The 27691-nt window shown below is 40.3% G+C and overlaps 1 protein-coding gene across 4 annotated transcripts in view; it reads right to left on the minus strand.

Annotated features, from left to right (window-relative positions):
- The window catches only part of FAM219A (family with sequence similarity 219 member A), a 91200-nt gene that overhangs the window by 17490 nt on the left and 46019 nt on the right, over window positions 1-27691 (minus strand). For 2 of the 4 annotated variants that reach the window (XM_044658680.1, XM_044658672.1), the window contains exon 2: window positions 291-347. In XM_044658680.1, the coding sequence (XP_044514615.1) occupies window positions 291-347 (57 nt within the window). Of the gene's footprint in view, window positions 1-247; window positions 348-27691 lie in introns of all 4 variants that reach the window. The other 2 variants (XM_044658664.1, XM_044658655.1) reach the window with 1 other exon arrangement.

The raw sequence follows: 27691 nt of genomic DNA on the forward strand, positions 1-27691 counted from the left end.
ACACTCCTAAGTATTTCTTGCCCAAACACCTGCCATTGTAACCACACAGAGGGTAGATCCTACCCAGGAGGACATAGAGACCCTGCAATAATAGGGATGGCTTCCCAGTCACTGGCATAGCTGTGATTTATCAAGCCCATGGATACCTGGGCTCTGATGTTGAGCTGCCCACCCTTCCCTGGTAAGAAGAATCCTTGACAGTACTGCCTAGGGGGGCAAAGGCCAAGGTGCTCATGAGCACACTCACCCAATTTCACTTGGAGTGGGGACGGTTTGTAATTCATGGCCACAGTCTCTCCTTCTCGGGTGTCACAGTCTCCATCTGAGATGGACGCAGCTGCTGGATCCTGAGGAGAGAAAACAGTTGGGAAGAGGTCACTAGAAAGCCAACTGAAACGATTTCAATATCCTGATTTCTCTGTCTGACTTAGGATCTCTTCAGGGAAATGTTATTTAGTACTGTGACCTGTTTTCTCTCACCTTCTTCCATACTCAAGTGGGGGAGAGAGTCTGGGCCCCATTAATCATTCTTTTTTGCTCCTTCAAGACCTAACAATTCCTACTTTCTGTATGAAAACTTCCTCAGTTACTCTAGCCTACCCCAATATCTCTCTACTCTGGTTTCAATATATACCAACATATTAATATCATATGCTTAATATCCTATACTGCCCTGCATTTTTCTCTTATTGTGCATGTGGAATATGAGAGAAGAGGTGGGATGAAAAGAAGAGACCAGAGGAGAGAGGCAGAGTGGTAACTCAGTTAGCCTGTTAGGCATAAATATAGACACAAGCTTGCCAGGCTTGGGATAGTCCCTGTCCATTCCAAGGGCAGTTCTATTTTTGCAGACATCCACTTCTTTTGTGTTTTTACTCAGGGCCAAACCTTATTAATGCACCTTGCTCACTCTCAATTTCCTGGTCCCATAAGGATAGTTGCACTGGTAGCAGCTTCAAGGCCTCCCCTGCCCCTGGCTAGGGCCCTGGGGCTACTTGGAACTGGCCCTCCAGAGTCTGCTTTCCCAGTTCAGACTGAATTTTGGCCAGCGGCACAGCCCAGGGTTTGGTTCTCCCAATTAAATTCTCCTTACTGCCAGAGGGATGTTGACAGGTGCAATAGGATGGAAGCAAACACTTCCACATCTGGCCTGGCTGGTGGGCACTGTGAGCACTTTGAACTGCTGCAGGGGAGCCAAGGCTTTGATCCAGTTTACAAAGAAAGGTAGGGCTTGAGGGCAAGGGGAGCTGACTTTTCATCCTACCCAACCTCTAAAAGCAGATGCAAACCCAGCAATGTGCCAGGCTGCTGCCACAAAGGAAGATTCCTCAAGTATACCAAAACACAATTGTTTCTGAAACCTAAGAGGAAGGTGTTAAATCAAGGTCCCAAACACAGTATGGTTCACCTCAACAAGCCTTATGGCCAAATCTGAATTTCTTTCCCCTAAATTCATGTTTAAACATTTAATTTGCCACAATTACTCTTCAATTTCTTCTTGAAGTTCACATCATCCCAATTAGACCATCCTCTGGCTCTCTTTTTCCATGTAACAAAACAACTTTTAGGAAATTCTCCCTATTTCTTTTTTTTCTTATAAAATGTTATTTTTATTGATGTTTTTGTTTCTAAATCACATTCATTTCCAAATATATTTCTTCCCCATTGCTCTATGCGTCAAGCCATCATTTGTATTGTTGTTCAGTCATTTTCAATTGTGTTTGACTCTTTATGATCCCATCTGGAGTTTTCTTGGCAAAGATACAAGAAAAGTTTGCCGTTTCCTTCTCCATCTTATTTCACAGATGAAGAACTGAGGTAAACAGGGTTAAGTGATTTACCCAAAGTCACAGGGCAAGATTTGAACTCAGAAAGAGGAATCTTCCTGACTCTAGGGCTGGTACTCTATCTACTGTGCCACCTAGTTGCCCAATCTTTAATCACCTCTCAATTAATTATGATTATAAAGATGTGATCGGCTATAAACAAGTCATTATTGAAGCATGACTGCTTCCTTCTAATTTTTTCTTCAAGGATACTCCCAATGTGTATGTAGACCATTTTCACAAAAATTTTATGGAAATCTTTATATTATGAGTATGTTTTTCAAAAGGCACAGGGAGAAAACACAATGGCCTGCTAGAGCTCCTTCTCTCATATGAAAGTCTAATTCTATGACAGGTAGCATGGACAAAGACTTGGAGTTAGACTTACTGTCTTTGCCACATTACTCCATTCATATCACAGTAGATAAATCACTTTATTCTCTCTGAACCCCAGGAGAAAAACCAGGGGGTGGGCAAAGCATTTTGGTGGCAGAGATGGGGAGACTGGAAATGGGTGTACATTCATACAAACTCTAGCCAAAGTCATATGGATACTGGCATCTGTTTCCTTTGTCTTGATTCAAGGAAGTATGGGGGCCTAGGATAGAATGGTTCCAGGATGAACCTGTGAGGGGTTGTAAATAACTGCTATAGCACTCTCTGAAACCCACAGGCATTTCTATCAGAAAGTATAAAACCTGGCCTCAGACTACAGTTCGTTCTACACTAATGGAGAAAATTCTTGCAAAACCTAGGAAATTGGCAATGTTTCTCTTGTCTCTTGTCCCAGTATTAGTTCTAGACCCTCTCTTCCACCTTCTGGAAATCAATGCCCTCATTTCTGCTCCATTAACCAGTCCAAGACTTTCAAAGGCAATGACCCATCCTCTGTCCCATCCAGTGGTTCCTACTGGAGTTACTGCAAAGGATTTCAAATCCATATGTGAATACATAAATAAACAAGCATACCTCTAGATCTTAGACCTGAGGTCTAAAAAAATAGATGTTTTTCAATTTTTCAAATTTAATTAGATGCTGTTGTGAGTGATAAAATTCAAGTCCATTTAAAAGCATTATTAAATCCAAAGGACTTTGGGGGGCATTACATATTTTCTTATAAATTATGAGGAATTTTATTTATTTATGTTAAAAATGGGTTCAAATATTAAAAAAATTGAGAATTATTGCTCTAAACCAGCTTTTTCCCCTATTAAACTCTGTTCTCATCTAACTATCAAGAGGGCTGGATATGAAAAGCCAATTCACTCAGAAGTTAATGACAGGTCTGGCCTTCATGTGCCATCATCCATCCATCTCAGGGGAATAAGCATTTGAAGTTCTAAAGGGAAATTTCAGGCAATCTGGTCGGCCAGTGGGGAGCCTTCTCGGTGCCTTTCACATTCAGGCAGCTCCCTTCTCTGCCCACACTTCACAGAACTGGTCAGAGAGAAGGCTGGACTGCCCTAAATTGCAAGGGACAGTCCCCCTGCAGATCCAAACTCCATAATGACCTCAGCACTGGGCCTATTGTATCTGATGACTCAACAAAGTAGGAAAATATAACAGTCCCACTGGCTTCTGTTCTTTCTGAAATAAGGGAGTGGGAAACCAGTGTGTTTGCTAAAGGAGAAAAAACAAAGCAGATTAAAATGTTGAGGAAGTAAGCCTTCTCCTCCCCCTCTCCCCCCCCCAGCATATACTGAAATGCCTGTCTTGGCTTCCTTTGGCTCATGAGAGCCTAAGCTACACATTTGCCCTTGATGATAAGCTGTTCTGTGTTGTTTCTCAGACTGTTTTCCTTCACAGTGAATGTGAGGTCCCTGGGTGCAGGGTCCCAATGGGCTTCTTTATCTTTTCTTTAGCCATGATGGCGCAGAGCTTGATGATGGTGAATGGTGAGTTAGGTTGTTTAATTTGGCCTTGATTGATTCTCAGTTACAAGGCAGGGGGATAGACCTAAAGTAAATGAGAGAACTCCTGTGGCTTAAAGGTTTAAAGTTTACCAGCCTTCCCTTCTTATGGTGTTCTACTGCCAAGGCAGTTCTTTAGCTTGGCAAGGCTGAGGAGGAAGAGGAGGGTGAGGTGTTCAAGTTTGAAATATTAGAACCATTTTATCTGCCCCCTAAGAGCAATGAATGGGAGGAGAGGGAGGAATGAGAACTTTGTAGGGAGGTAGTAGGCTAGAGCTGGTATGGCTGCCAGGCTGGGCTTGCATTTCTAAAATGTAGACAAGGAGACATTTTGAGGTGGTGTGTGGAGAGCTAATACATGTTGAAACCACTGGCAGTGGCCATAGAACTCAGACACTGCTGAGCAATTATAGTGAGGAATATGGAGAAAATAGAATATAAACTATGAGATGTGGACAAAAAGGAGAAACAAATGGGCAGAAGAAGTTTTGAGGCTGAGGTTTTGCAACTGCTGCATCAACATAGACGGTGGGTAGGAGAGATAGCTTGAGGCTTCCTCTGCTGCCCTTTGGAGTGAGGCAGAAAGTTTTGACCCAGCAGGCATAGGTGCCTGTAGCTCGGGGCCACTGATAGAGGGCTCCTTTCTAATGATTGGTCCCAAGAAAGCTTTGAAGCAGAGGGCTAATGGTGGCTAGGCTTGGACTAAGCCAAGAGCCTGCCCCTCCCCTTATGTGGGACTGGGAACCCCTAGAGGATCCTGATACAACTCTGGTTTTTCCAGGCTGAAGAACTGCCTTGGCAGTGAGAAGAATTCAGCCCTAGTTCCTTCCTGAAAGGGTGATGAGAGTCCCTACAGGCCCAGGAAATGTAATTCCTCCTCCTCCTCCTTTTTCCTTATCTCCCTTACTTTGTTGTGAGTCCATCTAGTGAATCCTGGTCACCATCCCCACTGTTTTAAAGGAAAAGGATGTGAGTAGCTATTTTGTCCTTATGGTTTTCCAATAAGAGGACATAGGAAATGACCAGAGCTTGCTGCAGACTGGGCATGGCCAGCACCTCTGTGGAGAACCTTTTATCTCCCAGTTCTTCTGGGAGAGGGCTCCAATTGGTCATTCAGGTTTCTAATGTGTTTCAGGTGTTTGACCTACTTTGTCCAAAAGCAATACGCCATTCCTTCTTCCTTTTCAGTGGGCCAGAGATCACTACATTTATACTTGGGGCCTCAAATGTTTGGCATTGCCCATCAGAGAGGTAGAGTTGACTGAAGCAAGAGATCACCTGACTTTCCTCATTTAAGACCATCTCTGGTGGGCAAGAGGGCAGCTCTAGTTCTGATTCCCAGTAAGCAAAAGGCTTGTGGATTAAATAGCAGGAGTAGAACATGTTTCCAACCTAGAGAGAGGACTAAGCCAATATGTGTTCTTCCTTGCTCTCTCTTCAGCATCACACTCCTCCTACATAGACTTCTCCCTGTTCTCTCCCTAGTTTTCCTTTCTGTTTGACACTCCCCCACCACCACCATTCTCCTTTGCTGGATGACAATCTATGTCCCATACTCTAAAGGACAGTGTCCAAGTTTTGGGCCCTCTACGTTGCCCCTTTTAGTGATCTCCTCAGCTCCCAGAGGTAGGACTCAACTGCCAGCTTTTAGTTATTATCTCTATGCAGAAGTATGTAAAATAAATATATAGAATTACATATCCAGCCCTAGTCTCTTTCATAAGTTCCAGTCCCACATTAACAACTGGACACCTCTAGCTGGATAATCCATTAGTATCTCAAACTCAACATATTTAAAACAACTCATTATCTTCTCCCCTAAACCTACCTTTCTGCCAAACCAAACATATTGTTATTGAGGGACCTACCATTTTCCCAAGTCATATAGGTTAATCCTGTTATTATCAATTGCTCCCTCTTCCTCACCAGCATTATTACCCAACCCCACCTCACCCAATCCAAACAGTTGATTCTACTTCCACATGAGTTCTTGTAGCCTTCTTCTTTTCACATGGTCCCCTCCCTATTTCATCCTAATTTAACTCCCAATTTCCAATCTCTCTTCCCTCACCAACCTCCACAAAGCTGCCAAAAGAATCTTCTATCATTGCCCTTCAGTAACTCCCAATTGTCTCTTGGAGAAAATACAATCTTCTTTGCATGTCATCTGAAACCTTTCACAATCTGATCTTGCCTACCTTTTTAGCTTATCATCAATACTTCTTTAGAATCTATATTTCAAATAAAGTGATCCACTTAGCATTTCATTTACCACTCCCATGCCTTTGCAGAGGCCACCCCCATCCCCCAACTCCCAGTACATACTCCCTCCTATTTTTGTCTCTTAAAATCTCTATCTTCCTTCAGATTTTGACTTATGTGTCAGCTCCTAGAGGAAGCTTTTCCCGATTGCCTTTACCTGTTGGCATTCATTCCCCTCCAAATCACTGTATATATACTTATCTGTTTACAGGCTGTGCACCCCCAATAAAATGTATGATCCTGAAAGGCAGGGGACTTTTATTTTTATCGTTTTATCTCCAGTCCCTAGGACAATTCTTGGTACATGGCATAGACTTTGTAAATGTTTGTTGAATTAGACTATCACATAATAATGATAGCTAACATTTATTTAGTACTTCATAGTTTACAGATTGCTTTACCTAAGTCCTCTGATTAGATTCTTAACAATATCCCTATAGTATATTCCCATTTTACAGAAGAAGAAACTGTTATTTTCTGGTCCTAGCCAATCCTGCTGTGGTCTAAAGTGCCATTCCACCCACTGAACTCTGGTTATGGTATCTGAGCCTACTCTCTTTCCAATCCAAAGCAGCAGGAGAACTCATATTTCCTCTTTTTCCACCCTAATCCCCTGATGAGAGAAAAGATTGTTCTGGGAAAGCTGTGAAAAATTGGATTTCCCAAAGAAAATGGCACTTAGTCATAAATGTCAAACCTGGAACATACAAATGGTCTCTAGGAAGAAGCAAAAGACTCTAAGCAAACTTCTTTATTCTCATGAACCTGTACCATATACTAAATATATGACCTTTCCAGACTTGGCTTAAAGTGAAGATTATTGCAAGGGTGGCTAGGTAGCACAGTAGATAAAGAAGTCAGCAAGACTTATCTTCATGAGTTCAGATCTAGCCTTAGTCACTTATCAGCTATGTGATCTGGGGCAAGTCACTTAACCTTGTTTGCCTCAGTTTCCTTATCTATAAAATAAGCTGGAGAAGGAAATGGCAATCTACTTTGATCTCTGCCGAGAAAACCCCAGATGGGGTCACAAAGAGTTGGATACAATTGAGACAACCAAATAATGTCAAAGGAGACCATAGCAGGAAGCCTAGGTAGAGATGGTCAAGCTGACAATCTACTAGTCTTTAGTGTCGGTGAACCTACCCAGAGCTGTTAGCAGAGAGAAGTCTAGCCATCCCCAATCCCCATAAGAAAGAAGGGGGAAATTGAGCATAAAAATTCTGGCAATAGACCCAGAAGACTTTCCTTACAATTCTGGTATATGAAGATGGGAATAATGGCTGCCCAATAAGCTAACCATGCCATGTAAGGCAAATGATACTACAGTGTACGTGTGAGTGATATCTGGCATATTGAATTAAAATAAGGATAAATGGTACTCCTGAATTTCTATCATTCCTCTGAATGAAGGGCACTTTGCATGTATGTATTCTTACAATTGCGGAATTTCAGATTTAAGAGAGAACTGAGAATTTCAATCAGGAAATGGTGGTCAAGACAATTGAAGTGGTAGATTAAGACGAGAGGTGTGAGAACAAAAGTATCCTAACTAACCCCCAGTTCAGTGTTTCCCCATTTCAACATGCTGCTTCTTGTAGTTATTCTGACAATGGATTTGGGAAGAAGTACAAAAGGAAACAAATCATAGGGATTAACAGGAACTTCTCTGTGTAGAAAAGCATTCATTTCAGGGATGCCTAGAGATTAGACTGAGAACAGTATTATTTAAAATTTTCATTAGTGATCCAAAAGGGATTGCAAAGTAAAATTGCCAGGTTTGTAGGGTGACACGACTTTCCTGAATAGCAAGAAGCCAAGTTGAAAAGGGACAGACTTGGGAGTCTATAGGAGGCTTTCTTGTGGTAAAGTATAAGGAAATGGATTAAACAAAAGATAAACCAAATGACTATTAAAGGATAATGGGTTCTGAGCTCTCAGTAATGAAACTGCTCCCAGAATACACTGGCCCAAAGTCTCACTATTGCTAAAGACCATCCAAAGGTTGGCCATTGGCAGGAATGGGACTAAAAACAGAATTAAAAATGATTTTCTTTCCCTTGTGTAAATCAAGAAATAATGTCTGAGCAGCTGCTTTAACTCTCCCTCACCATCCTCTATTTCCAGGAATAGCAATTCATGTCTGATCATTGTATTTCAAGAGCTGACATAACAAAGTTGGAAAGGGTCCTAAGAAGGGCAGTTAAAATGATCAAGGAGATTAAAGGAATGAATAGTGGAGAGGCTTCCAAAAAAGGAAAGACTAATAATATTAGAGGACTCTTCAGTCCACAAGATGAAGCTTGAGAGGTGACAGGATCAAAGTTTATAAAATCATGAAAGGCACAAATCTGATAAGTTTGGATATGTTCATGAATTCCAGAATACTCCACCTAGGAGACTGGTAAAGTTAAGCTCTGGGGTTGATCAGATTCTAGAGCCCTAAAAGGGAAAATCTGGAAATGGTGCAACTACAGGGGAAGGAAGGGAATAAGAATTTATGTAGATTCCACTAAGAGCTTTACAAATATTCTCTCATTTGATCCTTACAACAACTCTGTGAGGTAGATGTTATTATAATCCCTATTTTACAGTTGAGGAATTTGAGGTAAATGGAGGTTAAGTGACTTTTTCAGGGTCAATTAGTGTCTGAGGCCAAATTTGAACTCGGGTTTCCCTGACTCTACACCCAGAACTCTGTGCACTATGGTGCAACCTGGTTGTCTATATGAGTCATCTCAAGGATGTTATTTGAAAAAAATATATTATCCTGGTTCTAAGATGCCTTAAAATAGATTTGCCTCTTGTTGAGAAAGTTATAAATTATTATTAATCCTTAGTTTTTTTAGCCCCAAAGATACACATGGAATGATTCCAGGTATAATTACTTTTCAAATGGGATCCTTTCTCCCCTTATTAAGGAACTATCTCAAGATGATGGTATGTATTGGGATTGGGTCTACTGAGATTCATCTCAAAGAAGTATACATGGGAGTAAATTCTCATGGCAAAGTAGAGTGAATAGTTAGAAGGCTTGAATTTTAGTTCTGACTGATATTTACTGATTGAATGCCTCTGGGTAAGTCAAGTAATTTCTCTAAACCTCAGTTTTCCTATCTTATTAAAATGGGGATGACAATATATGTATTTCATGGGGTTTTAAGGAAATGCTTAACTTTCAAAGTCCTACCAAAAACACTATCTCTTATAATTATTTTATATATTTCAAAGTCAGTAAAAAAGTAAGAATATTGATTAATAATTGTTGTTCATCCTCCATTTCAAAGAGGACCAGTGATGTCATGGAGTAATGCCTTGATTCCTGAATGAGTTGGATCTCAATGAGGCAGAGTTGCACAAAGTCCTCAGCCTTACTTTCTCTTCCAGAGTTATCAAAATTTAGTGGCAAGACAAAAGTCAATATCTGGTGATGGTACAAGGATGCAGTGGATAACCTTGGCCTCTTTGCTAAGGCTAGTCAAGAGTTATAGGCATGATTTGAGCACAAGTCTTCTGACCAAGTCCAATATACCAGTCATTGCACTAAAACTGCCTCTCATGGTCATCATAAGTCATTACTTAATTGTAAGGTACAGATCAGAAGTGAGAAGTCTGGAGTTCCTCTCTTACTTTTAAAGTTTGCAATTAAGTCTCCCTTAAAATTCCTTGGCATCCCCATTATAGACAAGGCATTGAGTTGGAAAGATCATGGGGCTAAGTCAGCATTAACTTACTGATTGATGTTTTTTTTTAACATTTATTAATATTCATTTTTAACATGGTTACATGATTCATGCTCCTCCTTTCCCCTTCAACCCCGCCCCCCCGCACACCCCCCACCCATGGCCGATGTGCATTTCCACTAGTTTTGCCCTGTGTCCTTGATCAAGACCAATTTCCAAATTGTTGGTAGTCTGATTGATGTTTTTAACGAGAGGAATTACATCCCAGCTAGATAGGGACCTGAAACAGGACCCAGATCTTGTTCTCATGTTCCCCTATCTAAATACTTTGCATAAAGCCAAGCTGTCAATGGGAAACCCATGTAAGAAAATTCAAAAGTATTGATTCTTTTTTTCAGTCAACAATCATTTATTAAGCACCTACTATATACCAAGCATTGTTAAACACGTGATAAAATTTTTCATGTTTTTCTGGTTGAAAAGATGGAGAAATGTGCATCAGATAACAAAACAGATGGGTTTCAACCTGGTTGGAAGGCTCAGTGTCAACATGGCAGGGAATCTCTAGAGGAAGATAATAAGGACATTTAGTTGGCCTCCAAAGTATCAATTCTAATTCAGCAGGAAGTAAGGTCAATCTTAAGAAAGTCATGTTCTTCAGGCCACTGGAAAAGAAATAGGCTGATATATATTGTCTCTGTTAGGTTGACAGGCAGGATGTGAATAATGAGAAACATTCATGATGAGTGAATGGTACTCTGAATCTATGAGAAGCTCTATGTGGCTCCTTCTAAAGGGGACTCCTTGCATGGTTACCATGGAAAACCAAGCAGACTGGCAGGGTCAGCTCGAAGTCCTGTAGACCTCAGTCTAAGGTTAAGGATGGGGAGGAAATTAAGTGTCCCCAATCATATATATTAGTTGTAAACAAGATAGTGAGAAAGGGAAATGGATGGTCCATTAGTGATACCATTAGATGACGTCCTTCCCTTGAAGATATCATAGAAGGATCTGGAGGGTTCCAGGTGACAAGGCATGACCATCCCTTTCAGAGGACAGGGCCTATTTCCTGGGACTCTTAGGGATCAGAGTAGGGATTCTTAACCTGGTATACATAAACCTCCAAGGGATTCAAAAACAAATTTCAGGGGGTCTGTGAATATGGATGAAAAAATAAATCTTTATTTTCACTAACCTTTAACTGAAATCTATTATTTCTTTTAATTATTTAAAAGCATTATTCTGAGAAGGGGTGCATAGGCTTTATAAGACTTCTAAAAGGGTCCATGACACAAATAAGATTAAGAACCCTTTGATCAGAGGCGAAAAAAATCAACAAACACACATGGATTAGGGGAGAGCATTCAGGCTCAGGTCTGAGACTATAAAGCTTTTGTGGGTCCATACTCAGGAGATGGAAATCTGATCCTTTGTTAGGGAAGCATCATTCTTGACTCGGTGACCTCTGAATACCCTTTCTACCCTGGAATTCTGGAATTCTTCTAGTTAGGGCTTTGGCAGCACAGGCTGCCCCAGCAACTAACTGTTCATTGCCTCAATACCTGCCCTTCTTAGCTTCAGAAAACTCTAGTTTGTTCCCCCAAACCTATACTGCCTCTGTCCTCAGCCCCCGCACATCACCCTTTGCTAAAAATTATTCCAATTGTTCTTGCTCCTTCCGCCTCCTCATACAATTACACCCATTTCCAACTTAGCTCCTTTCTTCAAGAAGGCCCCCTCTCCCTGAGCATCTATCACTCCTCTCCTGGTGTTCCCAAAGGGCCATTGATTCAAATCTAATGCTTAAACAGTATCCTTTAGCCACTAGCCTGCAACCTGAGATTCAAGAGTGGGTAGGTTTTGCCTTATCTTCCCAAGACAAATCCTTTAAGGGCAGAGACTATGACTTCTTGGACTCCCCAAAACACAAGACTGAGCTCATTCACAGCAGATGATCAGTTACAGACTTGATAACTGACAGATTATGTCTTCAGGAGACAAAAGTTGCTTTTGTTGGGTACTCCTGAGAAAGAAGCCCTTATGGCCCCATTCTAGCTTTTTTCTCTACTCTTTCAGTTTCAAAGGCTTTAGAGGGAACAAAATCCCAGGTTAATCCTAGGGACCAATGAGCTCATTTCCTTTTTGTTATATTTTGAGAAAAGCCTATAGGGGCCCAAGTATTTGAGCAACCTAAGGCCACTGGACCTCAGGAGCGGTTTTAGAGAGATGAGATGAATGAGGATTTCTGACAGACTGGAATTTATTTCAAGATTCCCTTCTCCAAGACCCCAGACACATAGAGGACAAGAGCAGCTCCTCACTTCAGTCTCTCACAGTCTTGGCAATATCCGCAAGGCATCTATATCTGGAGGAAAGAACTGTCATCCCAACACAGATCAATCTATCTCCCCAACCCCTCATATGTGGCTACTGTTTTAGATATGACTCAAGGTAAGGATGATTGGAGGGATGTTCCTAGGAAACCAGAAACTAGGAGGTGGGGAGAAGCTGTCTGGGGATATGGAATCAGAAAGAGTACCATAGATTCCAACAGGAGATAGAGAAGTCTCAAAACTTTAGAGGAGGGGGCAAATGGGTAGCTCAGTGGATTGAGAGCCAGGCCTAGAGATAGGAGGTCCTAAGTTCAAATCTCCCAGCTGTGTGACCTTGGGCAAATCACTTGACCCCCATTGCCTAGCCCTTACCACTCTTCTGCCTTGGAACCAATGCACAGTATTGATTCCAAGATGGAAGGTAAGGGTTTAAAAAAACAACAAAACAAAACAAAACAAAAAAACTTTAGAGGAGTATGAGGGAATTCTCTCTTCTTTTCCTACTCCTTTATGCCCCAGGTCCATGTATTCCTCTTCAGTGTGGACAGACAGCCTTGGCATCTGACCAAGTTCAATTTCCAAGAACGTTTTCCTTTTACCTACAACAGCATACCGAGCTTTTCTTCTTACCTGCTCCTCTCTCCAAGGCTGTATATTTTTAGGTTTCTGGCCTTGGTTATTAATGACAGAAGAGGATGGGCAGGGCCTCCAAGGACTTCTTCGAAGTTGGGTGGGATGCTCTCAAAGGGTCTATGATTGTATGAAGGTTTAAATATATCTGATATATGCAGTAAAATCCAGTTGGTCTTTGCCTCAAGTCTGGTTGATCCTGCTGACAGTCTATCACTGAATAAACCCTCTTCCAAACACAACAGTTGGCAGTTTTAAGCCTTCTAGGACTGGCTCACCAGTTAATATCGGTGTAGTCCTGAATCCCTGTTGATACGAAAAAGTGCTACCTTTAACCCCAATCCCAAGGCTCCATCATGATAGATTGAGATGGTTATGTGGGGAGAAGGGCCAGAGATGAAGGGAGACTGGGAATGGTCAGGGAAGGGGCCTGCTAAGGGAGGGATAAGGAAGAGTAGCCAGAAGAAGGAAAGAATATAGAGAAATGGACAGGGAGAATTTAAGTCTTAGCAGTTTCACCAAGGACCCCCTGTTTAGGGTCAAGTATTTACTATTTCACAATTCCATTCATTTACTGTTGTTTACCAGAGGGATTAGCACAGCTCAGGCCATGGGCCTTTGATGATAACAAATAGCCAGCTTTTTAAGATGTACAAAGAGCTTTACCTATTTTCATTTGTACTCATATGAACCCTGGGAGGTAGGAGCAATTATTATTCCTATTTCACAGAAAAGGAAACTAAGGCACAGAAAGAGGTTAAATGATTTGCCCAGGGTCACATTAACATTAAGTGTCTGAGGCAGGATTTGACCTCAGGTCTCCAAAACTCCAAGTCTAGCACTTTCATGCACTGTGCCGCCTAGCTGATGAGAAACCCAGTGGGGCAGAAGAAAGAGCATACTAGCCTGGGAATTGGGAAAGTTGGGTTTTAATCCTGTCTCTGCTATTAAGTCACCATGTGATCCACTTTATTTTCTGTCTACAGTTCACTCATCTGTAAAATGAGCTGGTTGGATAGATGAGCTCTCAAGTTTCTCTAACATTCTAGGAAGTGAGATAATATGTGAAAAGTGTTTTGTAACCTGAAAGCACTATATAAATGTAAATTGTCCTTTATTGTTAAAGCAGTGAGTTGACTTCCATTTCAGTTGTATTTGTAGATAGTTTAGGAAAGCTTTGTGGATAAGGTAGGAAAGGCCTGGATTGATAAAAAGAAGGGAAGAGGGGGAGGGGATGGGAAAAGGGAGAGAAAGGTAGTGAAGAAAGGCAGGCTATGTTTAAGAAATGGCCAGCAGAGAGGTCTGGAAGAGAGGTCCTTGAAGCAGTCTGTATGGAAATAAGAAGGCAGTGGCAGGGATGATAGGCAGGATCTCCTAAAGTTCCAGTTTCCTATGGTAGCCAACCATGAACCAACAAAGGTCATGAAGTGAAAGCAGGGCCAGCTATCCTGGGATGCATGGGCAAGAGCTTTCTATAAGCAACACTCTGGTCTCATCAGTTGCTCAGGGCAGGACAGCACTCCAGGGATTTTCTTGGGCAGTGATATGCCTTTAGGACAGGACAATGATGCAAGCCAAGACAAAGATGACAAACATTTGTCTGCATCAACCACAGCCCTACAGACAGAAGACCTTTGCTTAACCCACAAAACCAGTACCCTAAGAAACCTCTGAGGGAGTTGTAACAGAGATACCATGTTCACAGCAATGGAGTCAGAATTTAAACTAGCCTTTTCTTAAAGCCCCTCAATGAATGACCTCAATGATTAGTCTAAACCAAAGGGGTAGATTCTACCATGTCTAATTGCCAGGCCCCATCTGAGACTCATACTTTTAGCAGGGTTAGGGGACCACAGGGTGGAATGGTTGTAGAAAATGAGAGCTGATTCCCCTAGGCTCAGTCGTTGGCCCTGAACTTTGCAGGGGGCCACACTAATGGCTATCTGGCCAGGTTTCCTGGTGTTCCTTTCAAGATACTCCCAACCTTGAACTACTAAGAGCTTTGGGACAAGGGTCATACAATGGCCTGGCCCCAGAGTTCTCTTCCTTCCTGGGGGCTGAGGCAGAGAATTGTGCTACCCTCCCTTTCTTGCTCAGGATTCTGCTTTTGGTAGCCTGGAGCCATTACTTAGTAAAGAGCTATAGACAAAGCATAGTCCAGATGAGGGTGAAAATACTCTAATTAAATTAATTTAAATTGTTTAACCAACAAGTATGTGTATTGCTCACCTAACATGTGATAAGACATGTGCTAAGTTTGGAGGGGCCCCATTCTAGTTTTACATAAAACAGTCCTGGATCAAAAGGAACTTAATAACTTATGTAGAAAAACAAGACTAACTATAGGAAACAATGATGAAAGGACACTCTATAGAATTGTGATAAAATATGTTGTATTTTGAATACTACAGGAATTAAGGACATATTCTTGATTTCATCATTACCTAAAACTGTTAAAACCTCCAAGATCCAGAATCCTTGAATTTTTGTCTGACCATTCTCTTATCCTTCCTTCGTCTCTGCCTCATAACTTCTGAGTGGATTCTCTGCCCCCATCATATCTTCTAGTTACCACACACCTCTCTGTGCTCCCCGAGTCCATTACCCTTAGACTCTGGTCATACTTTTCTCCCTCTGAAATTTTGTTCCTAGAGTTAATCAGTTCTATCTTAAACTGTTTTCTACCTCACCCACTTGTTACTGTGTTATCATCATATATGCCTTGCTAAACCCAACACTGAATTATACCCACCATCTACTTTAAAAAAAAATTTTATTCACATACTGTTAACAATGTCAAAGGAAGTCATATAACCTTGATAGCTGTCTCCATGAAGAATTTTTTTTTTTTCTCAATTGAATCCTCACAGCTATAGAGTGATCTTTTTATTCTTTCTTGATTGAATCTCTATTGCACTCCCCATGGTAGTGTTTCCAAACCTTCTCTTCTTTTTACTTCTCACAAATATGGCCCTGCCCTAGCAGATGGGGTTTCCTCCTACTTTTCTATGACAATAGGAGCTACCTGTTGGGAGCTCCTTCCTCCCCAATTCTATACCTTAAAATTATCAATTTTGAGGCATCATTACTTATTTTCTTCTTTTTCTCCAGTCTCTGAAGGAAGAGGTGGCCATTCTCATTGTCATCCCTTCTACTTATACCCTTGATTCTCTTTCCTCCATACTCCTCCAAAAGCCTACATCTTCTCTCATTAATCTTTGACTTTGCTGTTCCCATTGGTTCCTTCCCTGCTATTTTAAAACATGTCTAGGTTTCCTCCATTCTTTAAAAAAAACCAAAACAATTTTTACTTGATGTTTCTATCTCCTTAAACTGTTAACCTTCCCTCTCACAGTTAAACACTAAATAAGAAGGACATCTCACACACTGATTGCCTTTTCTTCCTTCCTACTTTTGACTTCTGACTCAATCTCTCTACTGAAATTGTTTTCTCCAAGGTTTTCAATCCAGTGGTGGATCTCTTAATGGATTTTTCTCAATCAGCATAGTTCTTCACCTTTTGATACTGTTAAGGACCCCCTCCAGTGGATATTCTTTCCTCCCTGGGTTTCTGTGATATCACCAGTTCTCTTACCTGTATGACCATACTTTGATGTCATCCACTGGATCAGCACCCATGTCTTTTATCTAAGAGGACTGCCTAAGGGTACATACAGATCACTGAATACAGCCTTTTCTTTCTCTACACTGCCAGAGATCTCCTCAGTTTGCATGGCTACAATGATCTTCTCAATGTACAAAAATCTACCAAATCTATGAATCCAGCCCTCATCTATCTGATTTCCTGTTGGACGACTCCAATTCCACAGACACCTCAAACTCAATGTGTCTGAAACATAATTTATCTTTCCCCTGAACTCATCCTTCTTCCAAAACTTTTTTATCTTTCTTTCTTATCAACAGTACCACCCTTCCAGTTCACTTTGGTTCACAACTTCAAAGTCATCATTGATTCTTTCCTTTACCTATTCCCCATATCTACTTGGTTTTCTGGACTCCTCAACTCTACATCCAAATATCTCTCCCCTTGGTTCCCTTATTGTCTCTCACACATCTGTTCAAATCCTGAACAGATTTTATCTCATACCTGGCTACTGCAATGGCTTCTTTTTGAAAACTAGCTTCTAGTTTCTATTCCACCTTCCAAATAATTTTTGCCATTATAACCTTCTTAAAACATAAGACTGATCAGGTTGCTCAACTCTTCCAGAAATTTGTGTGGCTCCTGATTATCTCTAAGATGTGCAGAATTGAGAGGAAAGTACCTTTGGCATGGCAGTCAACTATGCATAATAGGGAATGGGAAATGAGGTGGTATAATTAAGGTGAGAATATGTTATTAGGACCTCTGAATATAGTGAGAAGAATTTATATTTGATGAGAAATAAAAAATTGCAAAAGAATGACACAACAAAATTAGTGTTCAAAGATGCCTTTCCTAAAGTTGTACTCATTTCTTAAAAGCTATGCCAGTGGCTCTGAAAGAATCTATCAATCTGGGGTAGCTATGTGGCACAGTGGATAGAAGTACCAGGCTTGAAGATGGGAACTCCTAGGTTCATATTTGGGCTCAGACACTTCCTAGCTGTGTAACCCTGGACAAATCACTTAACCCCCAATGCCTTGTCCTTACTGCTCTTCTGCCTTGGAAATGATAGTATCATTTCTAAGACAGAAGGCAAGGGTTTAAAAAAAAGACCATTTGTATGAACATGTCTGTCTCCTGAATTATATCTTCTGTGATGCAGGGGAGTGGGAGGGGTTGGGATATTTTTGGATACATTCTATTAATAATAATAAAAAATAAAATAAAATAATTATTTGCATCAGATTTTTTTAATCTATCAATTGCCATCTTATTTTACAGATGAGGAAATTGAGATTCAGCAAAGTTAAGTGGAATGACCAAATTTAAATAGCTAGCACAGGGCAGAGTGAATACTCATGCCTAGATATTCTGATTTCTAGTTTAGTGTTCTTTAAGAGCCATCAGAATAGAGGTAAATGGCAAAGCTATTAGAATAGATTAACTTTTGCAGGGCAAAGACTGTAGAAAGGGTATAGCTGGGGTCTGAACTCAGGAGGTGAACCACTATTGGGAAATGGAGAGGGCCAGTGATCAGTGAACCATATAAAGAGACAGAGAAATAGAATGATGAAGTGCCACAGAAGTCAATGGAAGAGTCTTTCTTTCTCTTTCTTCCCTTACCCTCTGTCTTATAATTGACACTGTTGGGGACAGCTGGGTGGCTCTTTGGCTTGAGAGCCAGGCCTAGAGATGTGAGGTCCTAGGTTCAAATTTGGCCTCAGACACTTCCTAGCTGTGTGACCCCGGGCAAGTCACTTAACCCCCATTGCTTAGCCCTTATCACTCTTCTGCCTTTTAAGGCAGAAGATAAGGGTTTAAAAAAAAAAAAAGAATTGACACTGTGAATTGATTCCAAGGCAGAAAAGCAGTAAGGGCTATGGTAATTGGGGTTAAGTAACTTGCCCAGGGTCACACAGCTAGGAAGAGTCTGAGGCTGGATTTGAACCCAGATCCTCTCAACCTCAGGCCTGGCACTCTATCTACCCATTGTGCTACCTAGCTGCCCTGAAGAAAGGGTTTCAAAGAAGGAAAGGGTGGACAATATCAAATTCCATAAAGAAATCAAGAAAAAAACAACAAAGAAAAGGCCAGTGGGTTTGGTCACAAAGAGGTCACTGGTGAATTTACAAAGGACAATTTTATTGAAGTGAAGAAATAAAATCTAGATTGGAGAGCTGAAGTGGAGGTAGTGTTAAGTTTGGCAATAAGGGAAGCAGGATCAAGAAAAGCCTTTTTCAAGATGAAGAACTGATCACATTTCTAGAAGAGGAGTCAGTGGAAATGGAAGAGGATAAGTATGAAGACTAAGGTTTCAGAAGAGGTGAGAGATAATGGGATCCAACTTCTTCACTAAGAATAGAAGAGGGAAACTGTAGAGACAAGAGACGTGCTCACAAGAGAATAAAGATAAATATGGGAGTTTGGCTGATGGCCTCCATTTCCTCTGAGAAGAAGTGAGGTCATCATCTCCTGGGAGATGGGGACAGGGAGGGACCTAGAAATGGGATATGAAGAAAGAGGTTTCAAACAGCTGTTTAAGTGCTCTCTTGGGAATCAATATGAAATTAATAAAAAGATTGGTTTCTCTTTGTCTACAACACGTCTTGTCAACCACACTGGGGCTTCTCCAACCCCTTGGGGCTGAAATGAAGACTGCCCAGATGGAGAGAGATGTAGTTAGAGATACCAAGTCATTATTAGCTACCAAACACTTCTGCCTGGCCCTGGGGCTGATGGGATAATGGACACTGTCTAGGTTACTGCTAGGAGGGGAAATTCAACCTTTCTTTTATAAAGCATTCAACACTCCTCTTCCCCAAATTTCTTCTGACCCATTATCGCTAGATTTTTTTTTCCTTTTAAAGAAGTCTTTATTTAACAAATTGGCAGGAGAGTCAACATTCAAACAGTATAGAAAAGAAAATTAGTGTTCATAGGGATTTACCAGTTTCATTCGGATTCAGACCACATGATAGAAGTCTCACCTGCCCAATAAATTAAAAGCAACAAGAACAACCCATAGAACCACTGGGAAGTTATTGCACTGTCATTTAAATAATGGAAACTGCCTTGGCTACTGCTAGGAAGGAAAATTCAATCTTTCTTTTGTAAAACATTGAATACTCCCTAACCTTTCCCTTCTTCCCCATATTTCTTCTGACCCATAATCCTTAGATACTCAAGAAGGATATCAGAACTGTGAAGTACTTGCTAGTTATGTGTCATTGCTTTATAGTGTAAGTTGTAAAAGGCCATCTGCAAAATTGTCCTTAGATCCTGGACTCTCATAGCTGGTTGGCATGAAGCTAACCTCCCCAAATCACTAATGTCTAGAAGCTCAGGAATAGGTACAGAAAAAGTCTTACTCAGGCTCTCATCAGGGGACAAAAGGATAGCAGATTCTTGCTTAAAATACTATTGTAAGATTACTTCTTTGCAATCTTTCTGTGGTGTTACCAGAGAAGTCTTGTCTGACTACACAGATAGATCTGTTCTTGCCCAGAATGTCACCGTCCCCTGGATACATTCTCCTCCACAGAAACTTTGTGTTCTGGTCTTGTGCTATGACTATATTCTAAGGCAGCAGGCTGTGTGTGGGAGGAATGGATTGGTCTCAAATAGCAACCAGGTCTGGAATAGTGGGAGTGGCAGGAAGGTATGTCACTCAATGGTCAGCCAGAAGCCCCAAATACACATAGCCCAGGTGCTCATCAAACTTTAATAAGAGTAATTCTCTGAGAATAGGATTATAAGGATTAATGAGCAAGCATCTACAATATACAGCTATCCCTCCTTTCGTATTCTGGAAAGATGTCCTTTAAAAGTGACAGGTTAAAGAATTTGGGTACAGAAAATGTTATTTGGAATAGTAGCTGCCTAATGAAAAAGACTCCATGGGGAATCTATTCATAAACTGAAGCATCTTTTCATAGCTGCCCACTTGATTAGATTGAAGTCATGCACTTTCCCAATGTGCTTTGGAGGAACAGGGCCCTAAGTATACTTCTGACAGCCTTAGGACAGAAAGTTGTCTCCATTTGGGTTCATGAATTCAACTACATTTGATTTGATAGCCCAGTGGAAAACATGAGGACCTGGGCATCAAAAAATCTGAGTTCAAATCCTAGCTTTGACAATACTTATGTGACCTTAGGTAAGTCACTTAATTTCTCAATTTCTTCATTATAAAACGTGGCAGGGCCACAGAGGAAGGAGAACTGGACTAGATAACCTCTAAGACCATCTATAGCTCTAAGGCTATGATAGTAAAATACTTACTGGGTCAGGAAACAGAAATTACTAAGACCTTGCATCCATTTAGCCGGTTTTCCCTAAAAAATTTAAAGCACCTCATATGGTGTTCTGTTGCAGAAACTATGTTTCTCTAGGGACCCAGAGACCAGGAAATTAGAGGTGAATAAAGTTAGGGGCAGACCAAACTAGGATTCATGACAACATATAAAGATGGAAATGGTCAAAGGAAAACTAAAAAAAAAATAAAATAAAATAAAAAAAAAAATATACACACACACACACACATATATATATTTATTTCTTTTAAAGGACTTTGTTAAGAACCAAGTCTTAATTATGTGCATGTAATTAAGACTTGTTCCTTAACAAATAACAGGCTACAGTGATTTAGTGAATATGAGGACTGATTTTACTTATTTCTTTTTCTTGCTCAGGCCCCTGGGTATGCTGTCCCAACAATACCGTGTACTGGTCTAAGGCAGTCTGGGAAATAAGCAATCATTTCAGCTACAAAAATAATACTGGCAAAGGGCTGGGAGGAGCCTCTCTGATGCTGAAGCCAACTCTGTGGAAAAGTAGTGTCTGCAGTTACCAGACTGGAGCCAGATGGGTTGCAGGTAGACGTCACTGTATATTTTCAGAAACAGTATCCACGGTTTTAATTTATTTTTTTAACTTTAAATATCTAAGAGAAATGTATCTCAGGGTACCCTGTGGGGAATTCTTTGGTAATGCAGATATCTCAGTTTGTCCTTCAGGGGAATACAGACTTACAGGCTCATAGAACAAGAGTAGGAAGGGACTTCAAGGCCATCCAGGCCAATCTCTTCCATTTACTGATCAGAAACTGAAGCCTTGGGAGATGAAGAGGTGTCAAAGTGGTCAGATAAAGTCCTGGATCTGGAGCCAGGAAGACCTGAGTTCAAATACCACCTCTGTTTTTTGTAAAATGAGGATAACATAGCACCTATCTGCCAGAGTTATTGTGAAGATGAAATAGGGTTCCGTTTATTAAGTACTTAGCAAATGTTAATGTGATATATAAATGCTTTTTATTAAAGGCAGGTAAATAGAAGAGTGGATAAAGTACTAGATCTAAGTTGAAATCCAGCTTTAGACACTTAAACTAGCTGTGTGGCCCTGAGTAAGTCATGTGATCACAGTTTTCTCATCTATAAAATGGAAATAACAATAGGACCTACTTCTCAGGGTGGGTGTGAGAATAAAAATGAGCCAATATTTTAAAATTATTTTGCAAACCTTAAAGTGCTCTATAAATGCTAGCTTTTCTTACTCTTACTATTGTTATTGCTAACTTTTAACAGTCACACAGAGTTAAAGGTCAAATTTGAATGCAAATTCCCTGACTCCCAAGACATTTCTTTTCCAGTATGAGTTGTTGAAAGCAGAAGACACTTGTATTTTAGAAATACTTTGAAGATAAGAAGTGTGCACTTTGTTTTGTAGTCTTTTCTTCCTGAACAGAGGTCCAGAAAAAGGTTTATGTGGAAAAAAAATGGGCAATAGTTTTGGGGAAGACGATGAATGGAATCTCTAAAGATGGACAGAGAAAAAGAGACAGTGGGACTGAGAAAACAGAAAAGGGAAAAGTTTTGAGGTGGGCTAAATGGTCTGGGTTTGTAAACGGCTAAATGGTCTGGGTTTGTAAACTCAGAGGTTTGACCTTGATAAATACTTCTTTAAATAAGATGTTAACTTCATACGATCATAGATTTGGAATGAAAAAGGGACCATAAAAGTCACATAATCCAGGACTCCTTGTTTTATAGATGGGCAAAGTGAAGACCAGAAGGGTTATATGATTTGCCTGAGGCCACATAGCTAGCAAGTGGCTGAGCTAAGATTTGAACCCAAGTGCTCTAACTCCAAATCAACTATTGCTTTTACTGTAACACAGAAAATTGCTGGTTTGGCTGACCCATTTCCTGGGGCCTCCTACAATGCTTTCCCTCAGAAGGAAGACCTGGAGATTTCTTTCAATTCTCTTTGGAGTCTGAGGAATTTTTTCCTCCTGTAAATGAAGGCTGCACAGGGTCCTTGAAAATACTTACTTTTCTCTCATTATTTCCTCTTGTTATAACAATGGTAGAAGGGAAGCCCTACCCACCTCAAATAGAATTTTGTAGATCTCTCTGAAGGATGAAAGGGGACAGAAATCTAACAAAGGATAGAAGTTGGAGATAAAGACAGAGGTTAGAAAGAAGTAAATGGAGGTCAGAAGAAAGAACTACACAAGGAAGTAGGGGGGCATAGATCATTTCCAACTAGGTCCTCAGGACCCCCCTTGGGATTTCTTGGCCTGAGGCAGAGAATAAAGAAAATACAAAGCTCAGTATGAGTGTATGAACCCAGGGAAGGACATCTGGCCAAAGTTACTGCCAAACAAGAGCTGCAGTGAAATTTAGAAGTATGAAAAACTTGCAGGGCTTTGTGGCTGATCACTGGTTCAATTGCATATATATTTATTAAGTGTCTACTAAGTGCCAAGACTTGTGCTAGATACTGGGGATACAAAAGACAGAAATGATGAATGCCTTCCCTTAAAGAGATTGTACATCCCTTTGTGGGTGGTTGGGGTAGGGATGGTTCTGAGTATAGAATAGTAGCTTTTGATATCGCATAACCCTGGCTAATTTACTGGACACGCTTGTAAAAAATAAGGTAGCACTTTTCAGCTCTAGGCTCCTTGTGGCTATTCAGTGTTCTTGCCTTCCCTTAAGCAAGAGGTGCAATAAGGCAACACCTATTAGGCTTATCATTATATCCAGTCACTCCTTCCACTCCCTTTGAGAATTTAGATTCAACCAGCAATTTTTAGAAGCACACCTTGCTATGCCCAGCTAGCTATATAAGGTAGAGATTTTAAAAGCTAATTTCCTTACCAGCAGTTACAAAAATGACATCTAATTGGATCAGTTAACTTCAAAAATGAAATCTACAACTAACATGTAACTGGAAAAGTTCGGCAATGGTGCCAAATATTCAAATCCAGAGGAGTACAAGGGACTGCTTAAGTTCTTACTTGTTGCCACTCTGGACAAGCCCTGGCCCAAATGAAAGGCAGTATGGTATAATTGAAAGATCACTGGAAACCAGAGTTTGAGTTCTGATTCTACTATTTTTTATGATAGATGTGTGAATTACTTGGGACAAGCAAAAATCTGATATGTTTCCATTTTGTGACCACAATGCATGTGTGATCCTACTGACACCAGGATGATCCTACTGACACCAGATTAGAACATCAGAATTTTACCATGGGAAACTGAACTGAGCTAGTTCTAGTTCTCTTCCATTTGAGTGATGGATTTTGTGTCATACATACAGGATTCATTGCTATCTTTTGTTGTGTCTTTAAAAAATTAATATTGCTTCAAGAAAAGGTACAAAAGATGTAGTTCTTAAAGAGCACACTCCAATGACTATTATAAATATTATAGTGGCTATTGGTTTGGGGAAATCAAGCATTTCAAGAATCATTCAAACATGCAATGAAATAGGATCAGTCTCACTGAGATGCAAAGGAATATGTGGTCAAAAAAAGAAAAACAATCCTAAGAACTGAAAAACTGTTGTTATAAGACAACTCAATTCTCAGAAAACAAGCAAAAACATTAAGAAGGATCTGGCAGCTGCATGGGTCTGTAAATAATACTACTACAATGTGGTATAGACTTCTTGAAGTTGGAAGAACACTGAAAAGCCCAATTAAAAAAAATCCCAGCTGGTAACCATTATTATGAGGAAAAACACATTGTCAAGACAAAACAAAGATGAGAGTACTGAAGATTGGAAAAAGAGAATTTTTATTGACTAAACTCACTTTTGCATTAAATGAAATACCAAAACAGTTGACAGAAGTCTGGGTGAGCCTGTCAGATTGTGTCAGATTAGGCTTCTTTTTAAGAACATAAAACTTCCATGCAAAAAAAGTATCTGGAGGAATTTCTTACTTCTAATGGGCCTGAAAATCTTGACCTGTTGAGAGAATGATGACCTCTGATAAAAACATTGTTATACTGAGAAGCAGAATTGTTCTGGAACTATAGAACTCTTAAATAGAGATGAAATATTGCAACATAACCTTGCACCATACCACACATCTCAAAAGGTTAAAAAACTTATTGAAGAGATAGAAAAAAAAACATGCTTTAATGGCCTGGGAACTTGTCTGAATAAAATACTTTTGAAAACATATTAGCTACGATCAAGACCAAACTTGGAAGAATGAACTGTTCATCAAAGGTATAAGTAATATCTAATGTAATAAAAGTGTGGCTTCATGATAAAGAATTAAAGAACATGAATTAAAATCTCATAAATTCAATGCCAAATCATGTAAAATAAATAACAATAGCAAAAGGAGGACATATCAAACATTTAAAGTTTTAAAAGATGATTTGGTTTATTGAATATCAATAAGTGCATATGAATCTAACCTAGTTAACTCTCACATCAGTTACTTTTTCTTTGAGTCTCAGTTTCTTCACTTGTTAAATAAGGATAATAATCTTTGCTCTATCCACCACACAAAATTATTGTGAGAATCAAATGAGATAATGGGAATAGTTTTTTTTTAAATTTGTAGTGCATTATACAAACAAATGGCACTATTAATACATATGGGGATGGCAGGGAAGAACTGGCTGATCCTTTATGGAAACATGAAATGGTTGGTCAAATGCTTTAGACCAAACAGAACCAGGTTTTTAAAAGAGAAGCTCTTCAAGGCTGCACACGGGGCTTTTCTCTCTGAAAAGCTAAAGATGGGGGGGGGCTCCCTAAAAGAAACCCTGATAATGCCAAACTTAAACTCATGAGCCAGGAACAATCATATACCATCTCCCTGAAGGCCACTGGACAAATCTCTGGAGCCTGATGATGGTTGAAACCTTTTAGGAAGCCTGTCAGTGGGTCTTGAACCTCCTTCTTCTTCATTTATTCCCCCTCTCTATTCTCTACATCCATACCTATTCCATGACATAGGTCCTATAAAATGTGGTTAGGATTAGCAATTAGCAATATGGGCCAAGATTTTGAACCCAGACATCTTCCATCCCCCTTCCTTGTCTCAGGATGCCACCTCCTTCATACTATAAGACACTGGGTCAAAAGTAGTGGGTAGGTGAGAAAGAATAGAGAAGAGTTGGAAACTGCTTCCCCCCCCCCACCCCCCCCACTATCCTTGGTGAGAGCAGCAATACAATTTAAACTCCCCAAGTGCCTAAATATATAGACTAGTCAGTTTGGGCAGGTGTACCAGTCACTCACACACTGGCAGCTGAATGCAAATCCACATATAACCCTCTATACAATCCTCTCTATCTGTGCCCTTATGGTAGAGCCCAGTGGGAACCCTGGGCTTGGTTTTGATTGTGATACTTGTGGAATGTGTTAACAGAGTGAGGAGATGGAGAACCTGTATGCAGGTGGGCACTGTTACTGGAACGGATTTGACTGTGGCTGAAAAGTGTGACATGCCCATCTTGGTTCTAGAAGCTCCATACATATAAAAGGAAAGGAGCTAAAAAGAGAACTTGAACTGTCTGTCTCCCTACCACCTTAAAAATTGGTTTTGCTGTTGGAGGTCAGGTAGTCAAGGCAATATAACCTAGAGGATCTGGATTATTCAAAGGATAAGACTCAGAAGAATCTCATAGTTTAATATATTTTGACTGAGGCCAATTCAATATGTATTTTTTTGAGTCCCATGTTCAAAGGCCAATTGTGCACTATTTTAAAAAAAAGCTTCTCAGCTTCTGTCTTAGAATCTGTATCAATTCTAACACAGGAGAGTGGTAAAGTCTAGGCAACTGAGATTTATCCAGGGTCACACAACTAGGACATGTCAGAGGTCAAATCTGAACCCAGGTCTTCCTGATTCCAGGCCTGGTACTCTATCCACTGAGCCTCCTTGGTACCTCTCAACTATATTCTATTGAAACTAATAAAAGGTTTTTCTCCCTCAATGGACTATAAGAAACAGCATGGGGTCTTGACATTTTGGGAAGAGAAAAAGAAGATAGATTTACATGAGGCTGGTCTGGGGAGCTATAAGGTGACAAAACAACCTCTGCTTGTGCTTCTGACATAACATAGCAGCACAGAGAAGGCACAGTGGTTGTTATTATTAATAATTATAGCTTATGTTTCTAAAGTATTTTACTTTAAAAATGTTTTACATACATTATGGAGATGTGGTTTACCAAGCTAGCTCTGAATGAGGTCCTTTCTCCTCACTGGACCTTAGAGAATGCCCACTGTTCATTTCCTTTCTAGGTTTGTGAGAAAGAAAAGGGAGAACAGCCTAAGGATGCTCTGAGCTCACTGCAGGAAAGGTACTCTTTAATATGAGGTTCTGTGGGCTACGGGATTAAAATCCTCAGGGGAAAATAAAAAAGAAAAGGGGGGTGGGAAGAGAATGGATAGAAAATGAGAAAAGCAGATAAGCTTTCCCTGTTATCTGCAGAGGCACCATAAAATCTGAGGGCTGAGCTTAATGTTTGCCAGTTGCTATCATCCTCCTCCAGACTTCCCCAATCTCCAATGGAGCTTTATTTAAAAAAAAAAAAAAAGAATAAGGTTAAATCTCAAATAAATAAAGCCAGATACTGCAGAGCTCATCCCAGCAAGAGCCCCTGAATCCTGTTGGTGGGCTAGGGCTGGGGTTGGGGATTGGAACCGGGTTGGAGATTAAGACTAGATTGGTGGGAGGCAATAAGGACTGCATAGGGATGTAGTCAAGTGAATAAACATCAAATAAGAAAACATCAAATGAGAGATTAGACTACTCAGAGGAAACTGTTTCCCTATCATCAGAGCAGTGACCTTCTGCATCCCAAATAAGCCTGGCAGCGATCAAGATGGAAACAAGCCTTGAGTCCAAAAGCATGGATTACATAAAGCTATGATATGAAGGGTACAGATCACAATGGCAGGATCAAGGAACAAGCTCTCTTCAAGGCCTAACATGGCTCAAACTATTTCACTTTTTAATATGGAAAATCCCTTTTGGGTTTGCATATATTGCCAACAAATTCAAGGCCATATAATAGTTCTCCTCAAAAACCTTTTGGAAGTCAAAGGAGTCAATAACTATTCTCCTCCAACCACACAGCCTGGCAGCAATTTTTCAACTTATTCCTCAACTACTACTTTGGCC

The sequence above is a fragment of the Gracilinanus agilis genome, chromosome 1 (genome assembly GCF_016433145.1).
Source record: "Gracilinanus agilis isolate LMUSP501 chromosome 1, AgileGrace, whole genome shotgun sequence".
Taxonomy (NCBI): Eukaryota; Metazoa; Chordata; class Mammalia; order Didelphimorphia; family Didelphidae; genus Gracilinanus; species Gracilinanus agilis.